The sequence below is a fragment of the Aquila chrysaetos genome, chromosome 12 (assembly GCF_900496995.4).
Source record: "Aquila chrysaetos chrysaetos chromosome 12, bAquChr1.4, whole genome shotgun sequence".
NCBI lineage: Eukaryota > Metazoa > Chordata > Aves > Accipitriformes > Accipitridae > Aquila > Aquila chrysaetos.
The window spans coordinates 29,314,898-29,339,210 of record NC_044015.1 but is presented as its reverse complement, the minus strand read 5'-3'; the positions used below and the strand labels follow the sequence as shown (position 1 = coordinate 29,339,210).

The 24,313-nt window shown below is 39.8% G+C and overlaps 2 protein-coding genes across 6 annotated transcripts in view; both read left to right on the top strand.

Annotated features, from left to right (window-relative positions):
• Positions 1-15,929, top strand: part of DNAJB4 (DnaJ heat shock protein family (Hsp40) member B4) — a 34,631-nt gene extending 18,702 nt beyond the window's left edge. For both annotated transcript variants that reach the window (XM_030034007.2, XM_030034009.2), the window contains exons 2-4: positions 520-805; positions 4,295-4,869; positions 6,496-15,929. In XM_030034007.2, the coding sequence (XP_029889867.1) occupies positions 595-805; positions 4,295-4,869; positions 6,496-6,729 (1,020 nt within the window). In that variant the 5' untranslated portion in view covers positions 520-594 and the 3' untranslated portion in view covers positions 6,730-15,929. The remainder of the gene's footprint in view (positions 1-519; positions 806-4,294; positions 4,870-6,495) is intronic.
• A 1,494-nt stretch (positions 15,930-17,423) lies between these two features.
• The window catches only part of GIPC2 (GIPC PDZ domain containing family member 2), a 28,990-nt gene continuing 22,100 nt past the window's right edge, over positions 17,424-24,313 (top strand). Inside the window, exon 1 of one of the 4 annotated variants that reach the window (XM_030033669.1) lies at positions 17,424-17,774. In XM_030033669.1, coding sequence (XP_029889529.1) covers positions 17,532-17,774 — 243 coding nt within the window. In that variant the 5' untranslated portion in view covers positions 17,424-17,531. Of the gene's footprint in view, positions 17,775-17,885; positions 17,978-18,047; positions 19,880-19,900; positions 21,308-24,313 lie in introns of those variants that run through there. The other 3 variants (XM_030033673.2, XM_030033670.2, XM_030033672.2) reach the window with 3 other exon arrangements.

Genomic DNA, 24,313 nt, shown 5'->3' with positions numbered 1-24,313 from the left:
ACAGCTGTCTCTATAGAAACTGTGAAGTAAAATGCTATAATTACTTTATATGGGCTACTGCATTTTTGTTGGGTCAGTTACGTCTTTAGAGCTGACTAGATTCAGTCCTGGTGGTGAAAGACACTATATCACACTATTGAACCTTTAAACTTTCTAGTTGCTTGAGAAGGGAGGAAATAGAAGTTCAGCATTTTCTCTGTGTGTGTGTGTGTGCGCATGCGTGTGTGTGGGAGAGAGAGTGAAAGCTGTGCAGACTGTTCAGCTGGGGCAGTCGGGGAAGTGACGTCCTGTATTATTTGTCGTTCTAGAAAGAACGGAGACACGTACTGTAGATGGGAGGACTCTAAAGAGGGCTGTATCTTGTTCAGTGTGTATAATTATTTATAAATGAGCAACGGGGGAAGGAGTGAAATACGGAGAAGCTGTCTAGTGTTTCTTTAATGTATTGGAGAGTTTCTTGATTTGTAACAGTTCTGTTTGTTTCAATTCCAAATTTGATTTTTATTTTTCTTTCTCTAGCATCTCTACGTTGCTAAGACACTGGACACTGCTTTCTTTATAGCAAGAAAAATCTGAATTCCTCCAACACTCAGGATGGGGAAAGATTATTATTCTATCCTGGGAATTGAAAAAGGGGCTTCTGAAGAGGATATCAAAAAGGCTTACAGAAAACAAGCGCTTAAATGGCATCCAGATAAGAACAAATCTCCCCACGCAGAGGAAAAATTCAAAGAGATTGCAGAAGCTTATGAAGTGCTGAGTGATCCCAAAAAGAGAGACATTTATGATCAGTTTGGGGAGGAAGGTATGTATGGCTCTATTATACGCTGATTGGTCGCTTTCATTATGTTGAATGAAGCAAAATAAGCATAGATGATGCACGAAAACATGATATGTGTTGATATTTAGGCAATGTATTTGTACTGCTTGGATGTTTGACTCATCAGCTTTTTTAATGTAAAGTGCATTGCAGAGTTTTAATGCTGATCTAGTTTTAATTTCTTATTTTAATGTGTTTTTATGTTTTTTAAAAAATCCCAAATATTTGACAGGCAGAAAGTTACTGAATTGAAAAAGTTCGTATGACCCATAAATATTTTTCTGGGATCTCTTACTGCTGTCTTCCCTTGCCATAGCACTTTTTGAGGTGCAGTTGAAAAGAGATGTATTCTTTTCTTAAATTTTTGCTAAAGGGCAGTCTGCTTGATCTGGGCAGGGCAGTCCTTCTGAGCTGAAGCCCAGGTGTCCAGTCTGTAGTTGTCCTTGGCTTCTTGCCTGGAAAGGAAAGAATTTGGCTGATGTCATGAAATACCAGAACAATTTTTTAGCTTTAATTGTAAACAGTGATAACATGCCAAGAGAATGAGGCCTCAGAAATGTCATATTTATCCTAAAATGGTTATCTGGAGAGGATGACTTTTTTTTATTTTTGACCAGCATGACTTTCAGTCTTATGATTGGGGAACAGAGGGAGTCATTAACATCCCTCCCCTTAAATGTATGGTATCAGAAATTCCACATGAAATAATTACTTCTGCAGTGACAAGTAGGTCCACTCAGGGCCCTGTTTTTTACTAATATAAAGGAGGACACTTAAATAGTAGTACTTTGGGGAAAAGTGTAGGTTCTTATGAATGCATAATAAAATTTGGTCCTCTGTCATCTGTAGGACTTAATACCATTGTTAACATCCATAAATTTATGTAGAAGACCTGCAGCTTCTACAGAGGATGCAGGTTTTTTGGTCTTTTGTTCCATTGCGCATGTTCAAAGCCTCAGTGCTGTTACTGAAACATTCTAGGAAAAAAGTGTTTACGTAGATACCAGAGGCCTTTGTTGCCTCTTGGGTCTCTTGCCATCTTGCATTTCTTCCTTCTCACTCTCTGCCTCCTTTCTATATGTCATTATAAACCCATTTACTTTGTGGATTCATTTGCATTTTAGATTCCTGTGCAGCAGCTCATCCTAACCACTTTCCCAAAAATACCATTGTAGTCACTTTTACCAAAGAGCTTGAAGTAAAGCATATAAAGCAATGCAGCCTTCGGCATCCTGGTATTGCATACTTGAAGACAGAGGTTCAAAATGTAGATTTCTATTTATTTGGGGCATAATATTAAACCAAAGTATGAATTTTTAGAACGGTGAATCTGGAAATACCCCCTGATGCCTCGCTTGCTCTCTAAGCTCTTCAGTTGCATCTGAGAGTGTAACTAGTAGTTGTGAGGGAAAGGTGTGGGGTGGGGTGGGAGGAAGGAGGAAACCTTAGTGTTTGTACAGCCAGGAACTTGATGTACTTTCAATAACTTTTGGCTAGCTATTCCAGGAGATGTCCTTCTACTATCACAGATTGAATCCACTGATCTGCTTGTTTGGCATTAACAGTACTGTAACAGAAGGATGTAGTGCATGTTGCTAAGTACTTTTAATATGGTCTGGTATTGAGATGGGGGAAGCATTCTCATTCTAATGTTTTACTTGGTTACTGTTGATAACCAGTATTAAGCTTATGCATAGAAGGTCTAAAATACTGAGCCAAGAAAAAACCCCCCTCTTTCAAATTTAGGGAATACATGCTTCATTAATGTAAGTCTTCACATTTTTATGGCTATGGAAGTAGGATAGCAGCTGTAGTGCTGAGCTGCTGTAAGATTGAAAAAAAATAAAATAAAATAACCAAACATAAGTCTAGAAATAAAAGTCTCCTAAGAAGACTTTTAGCCTTTCATCTTGAAGGTTAGAGAAGGTATCTTGAAATGGTCAGTACAGGAGAGCACTAACTATTACGAGAAAATACTTAGAGATTACCTATTGAGAAAGAGGCATTTAAGAAAATTGATTTTAGCTGGGTTTGGAATGAGAGAGCAGGAAGTACAAGGGACTGCCCAGTGAGAATTGTAAGGGAGATCTTATCAGGAATAAATGAGATGTAGATTTCTCCTTGTGGAAGATGGAAGAGAAGGAACAAAGCTATTTGAGAACATTCTGATTTTTTGCACAGAGACAGCGACAGTATATACAAGATTTTTGTACCCAAATGGGTCTTGGGAATTTCCAAGCTATTTTTATTTGTGGCTGCATTGAAGAGTTCCCAGGTTTCTTACCTGTTTTATATCATAGAAACACAAGCTGTGATAAGTGTGGGATTCTAAATTGAACATTAAGGAAGCACATGGCTGCTTGACTATTGGCATGTTACCTTTTACTCAAACTGAATTGCAGGAAAACAGAGGTAAAGCTAATCAGTACTGAGTTAAAGCTGAGCTACGGAGACTATGGAAAATGTTGCATATGATACCGCATAATTTTCTCCAGAAGTGATCTTGAAGAGGGATGCAACTCCTAAAAGACTTTGCAGAACAAGAAAAGATCCAGTAAAGCAGACCTGTCTTCTGTTTTAAGATGCTAATTCTTTGAATAACTGGCTTCAATCATATGAAATAAAATTGGCAGTGTCAGAATATTTGTTCTTCTGAAGTAGAAGTCATTTTAGAGCTTCAGAAACTTTGTTGCTGTTCAGGCTATTGAATTACTAGTTGGTACTGCATAGTCCGATGGTGAGTCCTCAGTGAAGAGGAGACCTTTCACTCTACTGCAAAGACCTTTTTGACTCATCAGTTCTGGTATCCTTACACGCTACAATAGGAAAGCTTATTGTCGTGGTTTAACCCCAGCCAGCAACTAAGCACCATGCAGCTACTCACTCACTGTCCGCACCCCCACAGTGGGATGGGGGAGAGATTCAGAAAAAAAGTAAAACTCATGGGTTAAGATAAGAACAGTTTAATAGAACAGAAAGGAAGAAACTAATAATGATAACAATAATAACATGACAATAATAATAATAATAATAATAATAGGATTGGAATATACAAGTGATGCACAGTGCAGTTGCTCACCACCTGCCGCCTGATGCCCAGTTAGTTCCCGAGCGGTGATCCCTCCCAGCCCCACTCCCCCCAGTTTATATACTAGACATGATGTCACACGGTATGGAAAACCCTGTTGGCCAGTTTGGGTCAGCTGCCCTGGCTGTGTCCCCTCCCAACTTCTTGTGCCCCTCCAGCCTTCTTGCTGGCTGGGCATGAGAAGCTGAAAAATCCTTGACTTAGTCTAAACACTACTTAGCAACAACTGAAAACATCCGTGTATTATCAACATTCTTATCACATTGAACCCAAAACATAACACTATACCAACTACTAGGAAGACAATTAACTCCATCCCAGCCAAAACCAGGACACTTATACTAATATTTGATTTGTTTTTAACTTTGTTTATTTGTCTTATTTAGGTCTGAAAGGAGGAGCTGGAGGACCTGATGGACAGGGTGGTACCTTCCGGTACTCCTTCCATGGTGACCCACATGCTACATTTGCAGCTTTCTTTGGTGGCACAAATCCTTTTGAGATCTTCTTTGGAAGGAGGATGCCTGGTGGCAGAGACACTGAAGACATGGAGGTGGATGGTGATCCATTTGGATCCTTCACTAGTTTTAGTATGAATGGTTTTCCCAGGGAAAGGAATACAGTTGGTAGCCAATTACGTCGTAAACAAGATCCCCCGGTGATCCATGAACTTAAAGTGTCATTGGAAGAGATCTATCATGGCTGCACAAAAAGGATGAGGATTTCACGTAAAAGGCTTAACCCAGATGGTAGAAGTGTCCGAACAGAGGACAAAATTCTTACTATTGAGATAAAAAGAGGATGGAAAGAAGGCACCAAAATCACTTTTCCAAAAGAAGGTGATGAAACACCCAACACAATTCCAGCTGATATTGTTTTTATCATTAAAGATAAACCTCACTCTCACTTCAAGAGAGATGGATCAAATATTATCTATCCTCTTAAGATCAGCTTAAGGGAGGTAAGTTTCTCTTTTGGTAGAACTCTAAATGTTTAAACCTGTTACAGTACGATACAGTGGCTATGCTGCACTAGCTGTATGGTAGCAGTGGAGTTGTTTTCTGGTTGGTTTTTTTTTTTTTTTAAATAGAGTTTCAGTCTTGTAAAGTCAACATGTGGCTGCAGAGCACAGTTTTTTATAATGGAAGCAATAGCTGTTTTGATAAAAATGGAGTGTTATTTCAAGTTGTTTACTATAGAGGTGGAACAGAATGAGGGGTGCAAGGGTAAGAGTAAAGGTTGATATGTCTTAAATCTTCATACTTTACCTTTCTAGCTAAATATGTATTAGGCTGAAGTAAGAAACACAAATACAATTAACAAACACATTCCATATAGTATGCTTCTTACTGCTGTGATATGATTGCTACTTCTGTAGGACAAAGTAGAAATGTCTTAAATATTTTCACTGCCAACAAATTCTAAGTCTGCCTTTTTATGTCATAAGTTATTTCAGTGTGATTTCAAAGTACATAGAGATTGATTTCATGAGGATAAATTATTGTGAACAGGTGTTATAGGAGCTATATATAACAACAAAAATGGTATAGCTTTTTTAAATGCCGTTCCAAGTCAAAGCACGTTGGCTTTCAAAAGGAAAAATCCGAAAGACAACTAAGCAGAGTTCTTAAGGGTCTGAAGCCTTGACATGGTCATGATTTAAAAAATAATGTAGCTGAGTGTTTGTGATGTGTTTTTTCTTAATTAGCATTAGGTGGAGAAATAAAATCTTGCTTGCATTATAAGTTCTTTGTGTACATTATGAGCTCCCTTCTTGAAGGCTTCTTAACTAAAAATACATCTGAAGTGAGGTAAAGCACCTAAAATAGGATGAGGGAGGGACAAAAGACAGTATTTAATGTTGATGTGGGGTAATATGGTTCCTTCATAGATAAAAGCCTATTTAGACTCATTGCATTGTTATGTAAATTGGACGTTATCAGTATAGACTAAGTGTGCTGAGTTAGGTGAAGTTGGAGGAATCAAAATGTTATTATCAGAGATCCTAGCAATGAAAACAAACTATTGGATAAACAGGAGAAGGCCTGTGATGTTTTAATTTTGATGCACCAAAACAGTTATTTGCTTTTCTTTGAGAATCACAAATGCTCACCTAAGGTGGCTGTGAAATTTGATATGCCTCTGCTTATAGACACTTAAATGTTGTTCTGCAATTTGATATAATATAGGTTGATAGTGTGTTAACTCCTGTGCAATGTAAACAAACAAAAAATGGAACAGGACTCTAAATTTCCAATGGAAACTGAGAAGCTGGACATTTCTAGAGAATATGAGTGTTCACTTTGTGCTCAATTACCTTATTATTTGATAAAGTCTTTGAAGGATATATAAGCTCAATTACCCCTCAGTGGCCATTGCATAAGATTGGTAAATTCTGTGATATTCAATGACAAATTGAAGCTTTCCCTTTTTAAGAGAAACACTGTATTTGAATTTTGACATCTTAGTAGTGCACAGTGGAAATACTGTTTAGAATGCTAGTCTCTTCTAAGTAATGCAAATTCAGTTGTAGGTACAAATAAAGTTCTGACCAATTTCTTTTTCTCATTATACAATCTTCCTTTAGGCTTTGTGTGGCAGCTCTATCAATGTGCCAACGATAGAAGGAAGAACCATACCCATGACAGTAAATGAAGTTGTAAAGCCTGGGATGAGAAGAAGAATTATAGGATATGGTTTGCCGTTTCCCAAAAATCCTGACCAACGTGGAGACTTAATTATAGAGTTTGAAGTAATTTTCCCAGATAACATTTCTCCAGCATCAAAAGAAGTACTTAGGCGAAATCTTCCAGTTTCATAAAACGAAGACTTTATATGTCAACTGTTTAAATAGGACACTGGAAATGCAGAAGACTGGCAAGTCTGTGCTTTAAAAGTGCAATCTGTAACAACTAGTGGAATATTTGTTTTTTTGTTTTTGTGGGATGGGGGGGGGAATACTGTAATGCTGCATGAGAAGAAAAGGGTTAAGTACAAGTCATACAGGTGACTTCTGCAGTAAAATTTACAGGGAAAACCACTTATTTTATTTTACATCTTCCTAATCAGAAAAGTTTATTCATTATTTTGCCTAATGTAAAATGTAGTTGGTTTTTACAAAGTCGGCGCATATTTCTGATACAGTACTTGAGCCTCCAAGTACTTTATTTCTTATATTCCTACCCTATCTATAACATTACCCATTTATAAAGAAATTGGAGATAGTAGTAGAAATACACAAATGTATAAATATTTTAAAGAGCAAAACATGAAAGATATCATTTTGGTATGTTGCCTTCTACCGCACAAAGCATAGGCTGGGAAAATCAGCTTGGACTCCTGAACTGCCCCCCAGTGGAATGAAAGCGTTTTCTTTATTGCCCCAGAATGCGTGAGGACTGCACTGCAAGGCTAGCAAAGGGCATGTGGCTTGAGGAGCAAGAGTAGCTATTTGCTGTGGGACAGTTCCTCAGCCTCAGGCAGAACAGCAAGAAGGGATTCTACAAGTACAGAAACAGCAAATGGTCGGCTTGCTGTCGAATGGGGCAGGGAAGCTAGTGACAAATGACACGGAGAAGGCTGAGGTACTCAGTGCCTTCTTTGCATCAGTCTCTACCAGTAAAACAAGCCTTCAGGAATTCCAGGCCCCTGAGACCAGAGGGAAAGTCTGGAACCTCGGTGGTCGAGGACCAGATTAGGGTGCACTTAAACTAGAAGGCTGTGAGCCTGACAGGTTGCACCCGTAAGTGTTGAGGGAGCTGGCTAATGCCATTGCAAGGCCACTCTTTATTATCTTTGAATGGTCATGGAGATTGGGAGATGTGCCGGTAGACTGGAAAAGAGCAAGCATCACTCCTATCTTCAAGAAAAAATAAGAAGGAAGATTTGGGGAGCTATAGGCCAGTCAGCTTCACCTCAATCCTTGGGAAGGTGATGGGGAAAATCCTCCTGGAAAGCATTTCCAAACACATGTAGGACAAGAAGGTGATCAGGAGTAGTCAGCATATATTTACAAAGGAGATTTACCTCATTGCCTTCTGCAGTGAGGTGACTAGCTTTGTCGATGACAAGGGAACAGTCCATGTTGTTTACCTTGACTTTTGTAGGCAGACTGATAAAGTACAGGTTAGATAAGTGGAAGGTGAGGTGGATTAAAACTGGCCAAACGAGTGGGCACAGGGGGGTGTAATCAGTGGCACAGAGTCCAGTTGGAGGCAAGTCAGTAGTGGTGTACCCTGTGGCTCAATACTGGGGCCAGTACTATTCAACATCTTCATTAATGACCTGGAATATGGGATGGAGTGCGTTTTCAGCAAGTTTGCAAATCGTATAAAACTGGGAGGAGTGGCTGCTAACACCAGATGATGTACCACCTTTCAAAGGGACCTCTGCAGGCTGGAGAACTGGACAGAGGATTCTCACAAAGTTCAACAAGGGGGAATGCAAAGTCTTGCCTCCCTGAGGAGTAACCCAAGGCACTAGTACACACTGGTCGCTGACTAGCTGGAAAGCAGCTTTGCTGAGAAAGACCTTAGGGTCCTGGTGGACAGCAAACTGACTGTGAGCCAGCAATGCACCCTTGTGGCAACAAAGGCCAAAGCTTTGCTAGCAGGCTGCAGGAGATGATCCTTCCTCTCTCTGCTGTCAGCACTGATGAGGATGCATCTGGAGTACTTTGTCCAGTTCTGGGCTCCCCAGTAAAATAAAGATACAAACTTACTGGAGCAGATTTAGCACAGGGCCTTGTATGAGAGGCTGAGAGAGCTGGAGCTCTTCGGCCTGGGGAAGAAAAGGCTTGGGAAGATCTTATCACTGCGTATAAATACCTGATGGGAGGGAATGAAGATGGGGGAGCCAGGCTCTTCTCAGTAGCTCTCAGTGACAGGACTAAGAGACAGTGGATGCAAGTTAAAACACAGGGGATTCCATTTGAACACAAGGAAGCACCTTTTTACTGTGAGGGTGATCAAATACTAGAACAGGTTGCCCAGAGAGGTTGAGGAGTCGCTATCCCTGGAGATAGTCAAAACCTGACTGGACATGGTCCTGGGCAGCCTGCTGTAGCTGACCATGCTTGAGCAGGGGTGTTGGATTACATGGTCCCAAGAGGTTCCTTCCAACCTAAATGATTCTGTGAACTTGGAGTTAGCACCTTCCACTAGACAGTGTTATGGGCCATGTTCTGCACATGAGGCTTAGCCCAAAAATGAGCAGTACTGATGTGACGGCTTGAATCCCTAGGGAGTAGGTCTGTGCTTGAGTGGAAGGATGCACAAAGAACACTGTAAAAGCATTTGGCTAGTACAGGTATTTAAAGATCATGCTGATCTCAAGTAGTCATTATTTTCAAAGGCTGAACTTTATTCCCTTGAAGAAGAAGGAAAAGCCCAGGTCCTAGCTAAAGGAAAGTTTGTTTAAGACACAAGGTGGGATAGGGGTTGCCCATAAACTTTCATATGCTTGAATTGAGTCTTTTTTGAATACAAATGAGTTGCTTGTCTTTAGAGTTAAAAGGTGCATAGGGAAATGGAGAGCCCTCTGTAATAGTCTAGTTTTATAATACAGTGATAGGGCTGGTTCCCTTGATTGCGGCATGATTTTGGTGAAAGAAATGCCTTGTGGGCGTGCTTTATTACTTGAGTTTAAAACCATAATACAGTGCTTTAACAATATTTTCAAAGGGTTTTTTGGGTTTTTTTTCTTCATAAGAAAATACGTAAGATTTGCTCTCAGCCTTTTGCCTGTGGAAATTTAGTAGCTACCTGCTCTGTTAGGTACCTTAAGAAATAGCAATGTTATCTTCATATATGTGATTTTCTGCGGGAAAGTTGGGATTTAATTTACAATAACATTTTAATGAGCACAAGGAGAATCCCATTTCTGTTACTGAAAGGAATAGAACTTCTGGGAGATACTGTTCGAGTTAATTTTTCAACTGCAGATCTCTTCACACAATGTCAGTTAGTTGTAGTCCTATATCTACAAGGAACTAAATTGCTGGAGCAGTATCACAAAGGGAAAAAATTTGCTGCTTAGTGCTTATGCATATTGTTAACACTATATATTGTTTGTTCAGAAAATTCCCATTTCAGTATGTTCCGTATCACATTTCTTATGTGGTTTTTAAGTAAAAAGTGTAAAGTTGGTTTTTAACTTTCTTTTATCTTTTGTTATGATGGCAGATGCTATAAGCTACATGACTTTAAAAACGTATCATCCTAAAATACCTGTTTGTCAGTTTAAAAGCTAATGGAATTGAGCATTTTGTAATCCAGGATCTTGTAACCATAGTCCAACTTGTAAAAAAAAAAAAAAAAAAAAAAAAAAAAGTTACAGCAACTAGCACTATTTTTTGTAACCATCTTCAGGTAAGAGGAGTAGTGTTAAATTGAGGAATTGCAGTATCTTGTGTATTTAGAGGTGTATATATATATATATATATATATGTATAGCAAACTAAACTTTTCCAGCTGTTTTCATGCTCAAAATACAGAACTGTAGGAGTGGTATGAAATGCTTGTATTTCTTTTCTTATGGAGAGGTAACAAAGTATATGTTTCAGAAAATAGCATGTGGAATTACTTCAAAATATGAGAGGGAGCATTAATATCTATCTAATCCAGGATTCACAAAAAATTAATATTTTTCTAATCAAAAAATGTGCTTAAAAGCTATGTTTTAAAAACCAATTGATTATTTAATAAAGGCTACTTGGGAGAAGGAGGCAAATACTCAGTCACCTACTATATCTCTAACTACTGAAGTACATGGAAATAAAATGGACGTTCATGAAGTTGGGATGAGAAGGATATTTTCATCTCCTGAAGGCTGCTTACATGTCATAGAAAGTAAAAGTCATTTGGTTACTTTGGAGGAGTTCATTCAACAAGTCTATGAAAACCTCTACTTCTGAAGAACCTTTTTTTAATCTTCCCAACATCAAGTTTTAGGATAACCTCAAGCTGTTGGAAGAGTAGGGCAAGCTACATTACAACTGTTCACCTTTCTGCCATGCAGTGGTGCTCTGTGATTGCTTCAGAGCAGGCTTTCTGATGTCATGAGGATATTAGTATTCCACTCTTCCGCTGCGCCTTATTTGTATTATATATGCTGAAAAGTTAATGAAGCTTATTTGTGGTGTGTTGAACAGATATTGTGCTTTTGGGTTGGTTTTGAGTCCTAACCTGTTTACTTTGTTATGGAAGTAACAGACTCTCTTAGCTGGGGTTGGGTCTCCACTGTTGTTCTTACCACCTTCATCTTGTAACTTTGTGGGTACTCACTTCCGTTTGCCTTTCATAGGGTAGAAGCTTTCTCTTCATTTTCTCTTCATTTGTATGTCCTCTTCTAGTATTCACCCCTATTTTCAATATGACCTTCAGTCCAAACCTCACAAATGGTGCTGAAGATGAGCAATATGTGTTATGATCAGTCAATGAAATTATCAGTGTTCTAATTCTCAGATGTGATAGTTCCAGTATTTTTAGTAAATGCTTAACACAGCATCCATGTGTGATTCTCAGAAATCCGACCATAGGGAGGAGGCATCCATCAGATTGATGAATAGTGCAGTAAATGAATCAAGGTCTTGGACTGGTTGTACCTTAAATGCTAAAGAGCCAAAGCATGGATGAAGAAAAGGCCTATAGCTGGTTTGGTTTTAAAGACCCTGGTTGAGCTGTGCACAGGTGTCAGTGTGCCATGAAATTCTTGACCTTGCATAGTTTTGCTTAGAGACTGGAGGAGACCATTGTCTTGACTAGATAATCTGCTATTAGTTGTGGAATTTTTTTTTTTTTTTTTTGGAGGGCCTGTTCCAAAATAAATCAGCAGCCTGGAAAGGGAGTTGTATTTGGCCAAGAATCAGTTCTACATCTTGGTAAGTGCCACTAGCCCTATGCTTGCATAAACTGAACTTCCCTTATTAATGAGTCATGCTTTGTGTTAATAATTTTTTTTTTTGAGACATACTGGGTGCAGCTGGCACCCAGTTTTTGTTGAGAGAGGGAAACAATAGTTGTTTCCAAACCTTATTTTCCTCGGCCTTTAGTTAAGGGTGTATGATCCTAGACATATTTACATCTTTTTTTTATTCTTAGCCTGTAACCTTTGGGTCTTTCAAAATATTTTAGTCCTAGAAAAACCCCAAATCTCTAAGCCCTTAAGATGCTTTTGCCACTCCTCAGTGACTTGGTCTCACTATGTGATGATGCAGTCTTAAAACGTGATTCTAGGAACTGTCTATTTGGGGTGTTACTGAGCTAAAGGAGTGAAGTCTGTAGCCTTTGTAAGGGCTTTGCTCAGTTCATGGACAATTGACTGATTTTAAGAAGTGTTAGGCTGGTTAATCATAATGTCTCTTATCCTGTTGTGACAGACTGTATTATTTAGACATTTGCCTACTTGATGATGACCAGTGTGTCTGGCTGACAGGATTATCCAGTAGCAAGTACTTCATAGAGAGGAGTTTGAGAGAATGATGTGCGTCACTGAATGGTATCTGTAGTATCCAATGGCAGAAAGAGTGGAATGCACAATGGAAGGGAAAGATGCTAAACTTGGATGACTGTGGAGAAGAACAGAAGTATGTTTGTGAAGATCTGGTCGGTCTCGCATTTGAAAAGCACACCCTGCCAGATCCAGAGTCACTTCCCTTGACTTCAACAGCATCAGTCCCATAGGGATCCACTTACAGAGCTCCAAGTCATAGTGGTTATGGCAGCTCTTGTGCTGACAGATTCTTCTGGCCCCCTGTGTTTATATAGTTGATGAACCTTCTTAGAAGGTCACTAGAAAACTGACAAACTAAATGCACTCTATTCCTTTCTAGCATGCTCATCTTATGTGCTAGTCTGACTCACTGGTAACATACTTTTGGGGGTAGAATAGATTTTACCCCACCAGTGAGATTTGCTGTGATTCAGGATGAAATTCTGTGCACTTGAATTCATATGCTAGACCTAAAAAATACGGGACATGGACATGCTACTGTAAATACCATTAAGAGACAATTTTCCAGTCAGTAAATGTTAGTCCTCCTTTGCATTAATAGTTCTTACTACGCTGCTTACTGAACAAATCCTATAGAACCAGGTTATTCAAAATATGCACTTACTGTTTGGCATGCAAACTGGGCAAATGGCAGTACTAATCTCCTCATGAAGTACAGAATCTTAGCTCTTCATTTGTCAAATTGCTCAGCAATGGAATATTAGATGGAATGATTTGTTTCATTCAGGCTCCTCCAATTAATTGTTCTATTATGTAAAGAGTGAAAGTAGAGGTCTACTGTTGCTCCCCTTGGGTCTAGAAGGTATAACTGTCCTGCGCTTGTTTTGTTCCCTTGGAATTACTGGTTTACCCAAGGGAGGAGTTATACAACAACAATCTTGTTAGTCATGCCTGATTGCTTTATCGAGGACAAATTATCTTCTAACTCCTGCTGCCTTACATAATTAAAAAAACAAAATTTCCCTGAATGGCATGCTCCAAAAAAGTGCCTCAACTGCTTGTATTTATATCCAAAGAAAGGTTGATAAACGGGGTTCAATGAGAAGCAGCCCTTGCCAAAAAAAGCTGTGGCCAAGTGTAATAAGGACCTAGAATCACTTCTGAGAGCAATCCAGGAAAACCACGTATTTTTATTTTCCTCATATACCAACAAACTGATTTTAAAGGTAATAGGAAGCAGGACAAAAATCCCTGGGATCCCCTTCTGCTTCCTATCAAGTCACAATTCCAAAATTGAAGTCAGTGTGCAAAGTAAAATTTATTGCTGCTGCATGGACTTTCAGGGGGTGGTTTTACTGGTTGATGTTTTTCATGTGTCAAAGCCACAATATGAATACTTAATGCAGTATGGACAAATTCTCAGAAGATCAGTAAGTTTTGGTAATGGAGTTTGGTCCCCCTCTGTCACAGGCACTCCTGTTTGAACTCCTGTCTTAAAATAGAGGAGGAAATACAATCTTACTGAAAGGCTTTGTTTTGTAGTATCCTCTGATGGTTTAAAAAATAGTTTTTGACATTATTTATGAGTAGGAGATTTCAGGTTTATTTTTATCAACATTCTTTTGTTTAGATAGTTTATATCAATTTAATGCTATCATAGATACTTACAAACACCAGCTATCCTTCTTCTTAGTCTTACAAGATAAGGTCATGAAATATCTTAAAAGAAGCTCTTCGTTCTCTGGTCATAGCAGTAATTCTTTTAAGTAGTTGTTTCATTTGGAACATGGATGACCAGAAAGATGTAATATGCTGCAGGTAAGAACTGCCTAAGTCACAAATACGTATATGTGTGTATATATATATAATGTGTAGTGAAACAATTTTATATACTGATAGGTTGCAGTATAGCACTGTGGCATTTCATATCCAGTAATATCACTGTTCTATTCCATATGCTTTCTCCACAAACTTTATGGCTGCTGCATGCTGCGATTCTCACTTCCTGAGTACTATGGCTGAGAAACTGAAGAATGTGATAAACTGCAGTGTGCAATATACTCATAGGATAAAAGAACTGAAACCCATTTTTCCTTTTTTTTTTCTTTTTTTTAGTACATGGTTTATTTTTCCTTCTAAAACCAAGGCTAATAATGGGTTATTAACATTTTTATTTAAATGGTTAACTCTCTGGCAATGTCACTTACAAAAAGTGAACTTTAAGTAATTTTTGGATCCTAACTATCCTGAATTGCTGGAGGTTTATTGGGATTCATGATTTAGTTTTGTTATGTATTAATTAATGTGGCAGATACTTCCCTAGTGGGAAGTAGTTCCCTAGTGGGTACACACCCAAGCCTTGAGAGCAGGACTGGTTGTAGTAGAGAAAATGTCTTGTGTCCATTTTAGGCTTTTATTCTTTGAGGTTCTCAGCAGTCTGACTCATTTCTAGCTCTACAGATCACTCAGTGAACACTATGTTATGCTGATTAAATCTAAATGGTTGAAACTGCTAATTCATGATCACAGCAATATTAATAAATAGCATTTACAGCTTAGCAAAAAATAAGTACATGTAGCAGTAATGGACAAGCGAAACTGAGTGTTGAACACTTCTTTACAGTTTCTTGCCAAAGCTGGGGGCTGCTATGACAATTTCATATAGATGCTGTTCCAGGTCTGGCTTTTGAGATTATTTAGCATATGTGCAATGTTATCTTCCTCTGATTTAAATGACAACAAAAAGGTTTAATTTCACTTGTTAAATCATGTAAATAATGATAGCATACACATGCTCCATACTGTTTGTATTAAACAGTACGATATGATCTTCAGTTTATTCGGTAAGCTTTGTTGGTCTCATCGTTTTTTCTTTCCATAGTAAAAAGCTGATGCTGTTGCTCCAAGCTGTAAGTAGGATCAGCATAGTTCTTGTACAACTTCAGCTGTCTTTTTCCATCCATCTCCATATGAAACATGGAAACATTAACACTTTCATTGAAGAAAGTTTTGCAACAGATATCTAAATTAGGGCTATGTCAATGTCCATGAGTTTTTAAAAATCTGCACAACCTCTGTATGTCACTATATGGAAACTTGACTGTTTCACTCATATTAACTAACTTGTCAACATCAATAATGACCATAAACAGTATTTACTGTTTTTTAACATTGATTCAATTATCTTTTCAGAAGGTAAGGAATAAGTTGGTAGACATAAAGATTGGTGTAGACAAGACATAAATACTCGTCTATGTCACCAATTCCTTTGTAATACATTTTAGTAAATGGAAAGGGCATGTTTTAAAAGAAATTGCCCATTTAAAATTGCAAAATGGCAAAACCCCCTAAATACCAGAATGAACATGAACAGTTTGGTACTGTTATTTAATGTCTCATTTCATTTCACTGCAATCTCACCCAATTTATGCCAACATGCTGTCTTAATTGCATTCCAATAATGGGAAAAAGTACACACAGTTCTCCAAGTTCAAAGAAATCTTCAGTTTAAGTTTTCTGGTTTCAAACTGGACTGGAAAGTCAACTATTAAAGTGTGATGGTAAATTTAATCTGTGGTGGTTTTTTTATTGGTGGAAATGACAAGGAAATTAATAACAATCTTGAATCCAGTTGTCTTAGAATTGGATAAAAGCTAGGTGTGTTTGAGTCTTCAGTTAAATCTACCACATGCTATCTGGAAAGACTGAAATCCAAATGGCTTCAAACCTTTTTTTCCCTACAACATAAGTAGTTTAAAAGTTGTATGTATTTTCTGAGATGCTCTAGGTACTCTCTGATTAGCTATGCTAAGAACTTTTGAGTCTGGGCTGCCTCCTAATAATTCACTTCTCTCTGCCTACCTGATCTGACTCCATGTGCTAGAATTCCCCCCCCCCCCCCCCCCCTTCCCAGTGGTTTGTCTTTTTTCATTCTGAGAGTCAGAAGACGCGGTAAGGCAATGCTGCTTCTCTCTGCAGCTTTATAGCAGATTCCTTTAGAAGTGCTCGATGTTGCCTCATGAAATTTGCACTCTTCACATCTTGTGTGGATTCAGTACACTGGTGAAAATGGAGCAATTCCACTGAGGTGAGTGTAGTTACATTGGGCACAGAGGATGTCTTCTGTAGTGTGAACATCTAACTCATTCTATAGAATACATTTTGCTGTTCCACGGTGGAGGAGGAAACATTTAAAATCTATTAAATGTTAGAAAATATACTTTTCAAATATTTATATGTTAAATCTCAGTATTTCAAAGGTGTTGTCCAGTTCAGTAGGAAGCCTCTTAAACTTACAGCTATTGCTTTATTAACCCTTAGAGGTTTAGAGGTACACTACATACAATTATGGTAAATAAGCAAGAGTTGGCTGAAGTCCTTGTATACTTCACGTTTTCTTTTATATCCTGGATTTAACCCCGTTCTGATCAATATTTAGTAAATCACTGTTAGTATAAACTCCTGAACTAGTGAGTGGTAAGATTGTAAGCTTTTTACGACCTGGGTTTGTGTACCATTTAGGGAAAGACTAAGGGTATATAAATACACTTTACAGTATACACTTTATATGATACACAATTAGAAAAAAGTGGAAGAGCTCTCTTTGCAGTGGTCAGGAAAAGGACTGGACCGGTCTTTGGCAAACTCGGCATTCTTGGCGCAGTCTCGTTCAAAGTGCCCTTTGTTTCCTTTCGGAAACAAACCTCAAACCCTTCCTAACCGGTATCGTGGACAGGAAGGATCATTTATTTATATGACTAGCTTCTGTCCCGGGTCCGTGTTCCTCTGCTTTAGTCGTGGCCGGTCGTGGCGACGGGCGGGATGGGGCTGTGGGGGCCCTCGGTGCACGACCCCGCCGAGGCCGAGGTGAAGGGGTGGGGACCGCGGCAGGGCAGAGCCCCGGTACCCTCCCGAACTGCCAGGGGAGCGGTGAAAGAGCGGGCAGCGGAGGGCCCGCAGCCGGGCCGCTCCCGCGCCGAGCGCCTTCCACCGGCTCCGGGGCAGGCGGCCGGCAGCTCGCCGCGGGCGGCCGGGCAGGCGGGGCGGGGCGGGGCGGCCGCCGGTCCCGGGCCTCACCTGGCGGCGGCATGGCCGCGGGGGCCGGGGCGGCGCCGGGGGCAGAGTCCAGCGCGGGTGGCCGGCGGCGGCGGGAGCCCGTTACAGGCGCGGAAGATGCCGCTGGGGCTGTGGAGCAAGAAGAAGGAGAAGTCCAAGGAGACCTTCAAGCTGGTGGAGAGCGAGGCGGCGGCCCCGGGCCCCGCGGCGGCGGCCCCGGCGCCGGCAGCGAGCGCGTCGCGGCTGCAGTTCCACACGCAGCTGGCGCACGGCAGCCCCACGGGCCGCGTGGAGGGCTTCGGCAGCGCCCGCGAGCTCTACGCGAAGATCGGCGAGGCTTTCCGCATCGACCCCGCCGAGGTAGGGCCCGCCGAGCCGGGCGCCGGGCATTGCCCGGGCGCGGCGGTGCTCTGCGCCCGGTGCTCTGCGCCCGGTGCTCTGCGCCCGGTGCTCTGCGCCCGGTGCTCTGCGCCCGGTGCTCTGCGCCCGGTGCTCTGCCGGTCGTGAAGGGGCCCCGGAAGACGCAAAAAGGAGTTGGGGGCAGTTCCGGACTGTAACTGCCGGTGGGCATTTTGTGGCAAATTTTTGTGGACGTGGGTGTTTTCCTTTTTTTGGGGGAGGCGGTGGAATTCCTTTTGCTCTTTCCAAGTGAGCATTACCATACGGGAAAGGATATAACCATAACTACATTTAACTTTTGCACGGAAAAACAGTGGTCCTTTTAACCCAAATCTCTAGTGTCTTGGTTAACCTGCTGCCAGCCTTCTCTTTAACACAGCTCTTAAGCACTGGGTCAAACCCTTTGTATTATAGTTGACTGGAATAATTATTTCCAGTGTAGTGATTCCCTCCAGTTTCAAAAAAAAAAAAACAACAAAAACCCCAAACCAAAAAACCCAGTGGATCCGTGAGGGTAAATACCCAGAATGAAGGCAGTGTGAGGTATATAAATGCTTTAAATCTGACTACGTTTTAAAATTCCAACTGAACGTGATGCTTGGAAAGTTTTCTGCTTTGCTGGGTAATTACTTTTAAAGGGCCCACTGTTTAAGTGAGGTTGTTTAAATCCATAACAGGAATTTTTTTAACTCTGCTGCCGTTTTGATCTTTTTTTCTGAGCCAAGTTTTAAACATTTGTTTGGGCAATGATTCATTTGTGTTTGTAAATGCATTGTTTTCTCTCAGTTAAAAGGTAGTGGCCATATCAAGTTCTTGCTACGTGGTTCTATGAACCTTAACCTCTGAGTGGCACATTTAAAGTGCTAACATTTCATTATGCCTGCGTGTGGCTATACAACTTTACTTGTTTTCTTATTTGTAGCTGGCTCTTTTAAAGTAGTAAAGTCTACTGCTACTACAGACTTTGTTCTGAGAGTTTGCTGTAGCCTGACCTAGCAGCATTTCAACCAGTAAATTGTAAAAAGAAAAGTGGCAGTAGCAGTGAATACAGTTTAACTAGTCACTGTTGCATTAAGTAATTAAGAAGTACCAGTACCATTGCCGGCCAATGCACCTATGTCCCAGACCTTCCCAGCTGCTTGCTGACCTTCTGCTTCTGTTTTCTTTCCGTACTGAGCTGCTGTTCCTTTTTTTTCCCCTGTTCTATCTCCAGTTATACCTTTTACTCTCAAATTCTCATAATTGCCAGATTATCTTCTACTTTAGTTTCCTTCTTTTCACCGTTGAACTTTTGTTACTGATCTTTTGGCTCCATCGACTTGAGAAAGAACAGCGTTCACCAGGAAATACAATTCTGTATGAATGGTGTGCTCCCACTTCTCCTGCTAGATGTATAATCTGACACCCCCAAAGGTTTTAGAGGAAGCACCACAAGTTTCATGGGCATCTATTGCCAGCCTTGTGCTAAACTAGAGAAGTTTCTTCTTTTCTGTTTTTCTTTCTACTGTCCTACTCCTATTTGGTTTTGTTTTGTTGTTTTGTTTTTTTTTTTTTAAATGTGGTTTATTGGGAAAAATGGACAGAGAATTATTGCTGGAGGCACCGAACTTAAAACCTTTTACTCAAGAAACTCAATTGGCTTTAAGAAACTAAGCTGTATGAAATGAAAATAGTGATCAAAAATATTTCCTGGTGTAAAGGTGGTACAGCAGAGTGAAGAAGCTGGACCAGAGAGTCTTGCAACAAAATTTTGGATGGACAAGATAAAATAGGATAGATCAGTGAATAGCAAGAGGTGCCATGAAACATGAATTTATTAGCAACTGCTGAGCTTGCTGGAAGTAAGGAAAGACTAGACATTTTAAATGGTATTATCTATTAATTAAAGCTGCTTTTGGACAGACACCTGGTGTAAAGAATAACGCCAGAAGCTACACCTCATCAAACCGAAAGACCCCGAGGTACTCAAATGCTGTTTGTAGGTGTTATCTGTCTAGGAAGGTTTCTGTGACCTAGCTATGCTGAAGCCTGTGGGCAGAGTGATACCTGAATGCCTTCGGAAACAGGTACTATCGCAGAGATCTCTGCCCTGTAGTGACTGAGGTGGAAAATAGTGGGGGGTGGGGAAGAGCTCAGTGTAGAGAGCGTTTGGGTAACTGTTGCAGAAGTGAATACATTTAATATGGTATGCCAGTCTACTGCAGTGTAGGCAAGGGTATGGATTGTTGGATAAGTTCCTGCTTAAGTGTTTTAGTACGTTTCAGGGTGAGCTAGCTATACTTGCGATCTGCCACTTCTCCTTTTGGCTCTGCATGGTTACAGCACCTCATTTCCTCTTTGTATCACATCTCGCAGGACCAGCTGAGTTTAGCTTCTGCTGGAGAATCCTTTCCAGGATCTGTGATTGACTGCCAACAGTGACGGAGAGAAGCTTGTATAAAACACAGTGTTTGTTGGACAGACACTGACAAAAACTTCTGTGTAGGCCTGGATCATGAGTAGGGTAGGATGGGGACAGAACAAGACAGGTGTAGCTAGCTTCAAACGGGACGCTCCTTCACTCCTATGATGTTTGCTAGGCATCTATGAAAGGAGTGAGCCATAACAGCAGCTTTCTGAGGCTTTTCCTGTACTCATCTTTTCCTGTCTAGGTATTTTATTCTTCATACATCTTTCTAGGTGAATATATAATATATATCTCAGTTATCCTTCTTGAACCTGATATTCAGCCTGCATTTCTGCCTATCTCTCTGGCTTTTACCACGACCAGCATTTCTTCTTTTCCTGGTCCAGTGTGAATGTTCTCTACAGGGAGGAGGAGTGAAGATGGCTTCTAGCAATGGATTGCTTGTGTCATTAATATGAGTGCTGTTTGACGTAGACACATTGTTCTTGACTTTTGACTGGATTTCTTCAACAGAGTTTCAACAAGGAAGCACAGAGCTAAAAAAAAAATATGAACAGATGCAATTTTTAACTAAAACCACAACCCATCCACAGTTACATGTATGTTTCTACTTGCGTAAATAATACAAATATCTCCCCTGTTTTTTCTATAAAGGCTGAGGTAGGAAAAGTAGTTGGAAAAAGTGTTTGTGTATGGTCTTGGCTATTTAGGATCGCTACTCCACTGTGACTATTTGGAAATGTAGCAGGGAATGTTGTGTTCCCTGTAAGGGTGAAAGTGCTAAGTGCAGCCTGTATGATGAATAAATAAGCACTGACCAAAGGACAATGTGGGTCTGTGTAAAGCAATTTGGTGGTGGTGTGCTCCTGTGAGAGCACATGGTAGGGCTTTAGAGTATTCAAAGTAGCTAATCGGGCACTGGGAACATGGATATTAAAGTCCAACTGTAGCAGGGCTATTTCTTGATCAGACAAGAAGGGAATGGTAAACCACAGAAGCTATATGGGCTTTTGGCTTGTGTACTTGTAATTTGCACTTCTGATTATTTTGTTTGCTTTGGAAGGTGAAGTAAGGTGGGGCTGCTGAGGTAAGTTGAATGCTCAGCGGGTGTGTCTGTCAAGAGCCCATGGAGGTTGGGGTTTCTTTCATGGTGGAAGGAATTTTGCTTCATAAGGGGAATACAGGAAAAGGGAGAACTGCCCCGGTAGCACCGAGGGCAGGAACGCAGCTCCCTCTGTCTCTTCCAGTAACAAGAGTTTAGCTGCTGTGCTTGTGTCTGGGCTATTGTTCCACGGCCTTGCCTCCTCATGCTGGACAGTATACTGTGAGGCTGTGCCGCATTAAACTTTCATAGAAGTATTTGATTTAAACCTGTTCAATTTAAACTTTTATGAAAGAATACTGAAAAATAAGCCACTGCTGAAACTTAGGTTTCTGAATAAAAGTGACCTTATAACAAGAAAAAATCTGGAGTGTATTTTAGGAGGTTAGAGAAAAGGGTCAGCTTGTGAAATCCTTATCACAAAAATGTTTGAAGTTTTAGAGTATATGCTTATCTGTTGAAACAAATTGTTCACAATCTCACCCACAGATTGAAGACTTTAAATGAACAAATGTAACACTCCCTACAAACCACCTCCTCGCAACCCTATGGCAACAATAGTTTGCTTGCTGTTCTCCTAAGCAGTGCTTAAATTTCACACCCATATTACGTGTGATGCTTGCTGTGTTAATGATTTGTTTTTCAAATACTTTCAAGCTGTGTGGAAGAACTTACACTGTAATTCTTGTGTGCTTTGGGTTTAAAAAAAAGAACAATAAACCACTGAATGCTTATTTTATAGTACTTTGAATGTATTTGGGGAGGCAAAGTTGCATACCTGATAAGAGTACCAAAAGCACACTAGATCTTGGAGGCCTTGCTGCAGCTAGTCAAAGCTCCCACGTTTTCCTTGGGGGATAAAGTGAGTAAGGTACCTAGAAAATCCATTGGTGATTTCTTGATATAATGTCATCTGTGTATATAGGGAAATATGTCAGTGGGTGTTACATATTGCTCAGAAGTAGAATTCCCATTTCTCTACCTCTTAAAGTGATTATGATCTCCTCTGTAAAGTTATCTGAGATCTACTGATTTTAAAAGCACTTTTAATAGCTTCTGAGTATGTCTTCTATCATTCAACTTCAGAGTTCTCAACGTGTAGGCTTAATATAGAAGATGAGAATGTAAGTAATATATAGGATATGCAATATGTTACTGCATATATACGTTATATAAAACACATAGTGTAACCCTCTTTTTCTTAGCTAATACAGTTTCTTTATATAACACACAGTGTAACCCTGTTTTTATTGGCTAATGTAGTCTCTTACTGCTGAAAATACTGAGGCAGGGAATAATCTGTTAGTAATCTTATCTGACAAATCTATTTTATAAGGTTGTGCATAAGCCCCCAGTCCCTGCCAGCCGAATGGAATTTCCTTGTTCTGTGTGCTGCACAAGAGAACTCTCTCAGTGAAGGAGGTATCTGAGATACTTCGTGAGTGTTGTAACAGTTATGATTTATAATATCTGGCTAAAGTTGGCATGAAATGTCACAGCACTGGTATGCTGAGTTAAAGATCAAATGCATATGAAGGTTGAGGGTATGAAGAGGGAGAGAAGACTTAACAATGAAAATTGCACATTGAATTTTTTTTTCTTGCTTCATTTCTGGGTAAGAAAATTACTATTAAAAATATACCAAACTTGGAGTGAATGGAAGGTGTACTATAGTAGCTGTTGTTTAAGTATTTAAGTATATAAGCTGTTATTAGGTACCTATACTAAACTTATGTAAAATCTACAAACCCTCCCCATTTTTTGCAGGTCTCAGTCGTGTACGAATAAAGCTGTGCTGTAACTGATAGGTGGTGTAACTGTATATTATCCTGGGTAGACACATCTTTAGTACATTACTCTTTGCATATATCTGTTCTGAGAAAAAGCAGTTGTTCACTAAAGAGGATAAAGAATGATTTAAGTTTTATTTTTGACTGGCTGATGCTCTCTCAGCCTTGTGGTTAGCACAGAACTGACTCACAGAAAATTCTGCAGACTTATAAGCTGTAGTAGGAATGCCATCCAGATGAAGGTCTAAAAAGAGAAACTCTGGATCGAGTTTCTAAATATCACATTTCTGCTCTGTTGCCAATTTTATCTATTCAAAGGTGTGACACTAGTTACTAGATGATTGTCTGTTTGACAAGGTCAGATGAAGGATGCTAATGTCTAAAATCTAAAGACATAGTTCTTGTTGTTCATTGGAAGAACAAGAACTGAGTTGCAGTTGTAAACTGGCCAAGTTATTATGTAGCTTGAGGGAGAGCTGAAAACGTGTACGTGAACTTTATATAGTCTGTTTGAATTGAACCTTCCTTCTTGGTTAAAAAAAAATGCTGATGATTAGAGATTATTATTATTTATAAAATTAATTTTTAATTTTCTATTTAAAACCAGCTGAATTTCTCTAGGTGATGTTACTGCTCGAGTATTGGTTAGCTGAAAAACTTTGCATTACCCAAGAGAATAAAACTAATGTCTCTTAAGTGTGTGCTGTTATGACTCTCATTGTTAAAGTAAGGTGTTAGATTGCAGTGGATGTTTGATGGATTATATGAGATAAGCAATTAATTAGCTTTGAAGTAGGGCTGGTTAGTGTTTTTTGTTTGGTTGGTGTTTTCAAAAAACAACAACTAAACAAGACCCACCCCATCAAGAAACACCATCTCACTACTAAACTTTCAGTTTTTAAAACCAAAACCCCCATAGTTGTAGAATCTAAGTTCTAGAAAGTTTCAGAAGCTTAAATGCTCTCTGTGAATTACATTAGGAAAAGTATTCACCCCTCATTTGACCTGGAATAGATTTGAATAGGTTGGTGACTTTCATTTCAATTTTTGTACTGTCATCCAGTGATGCCGGAAGGAAAGAAAAGGCATTTGAAGTGTTCTGGTGCGGAAACCCCCTTAACTTTTACAAGTGTAGAGAGGGAAGCCAGGAAGGCAGAAGGAGACCCTCCATTTCCAGCGAAGCACTGGGGGGTTCGGCAGG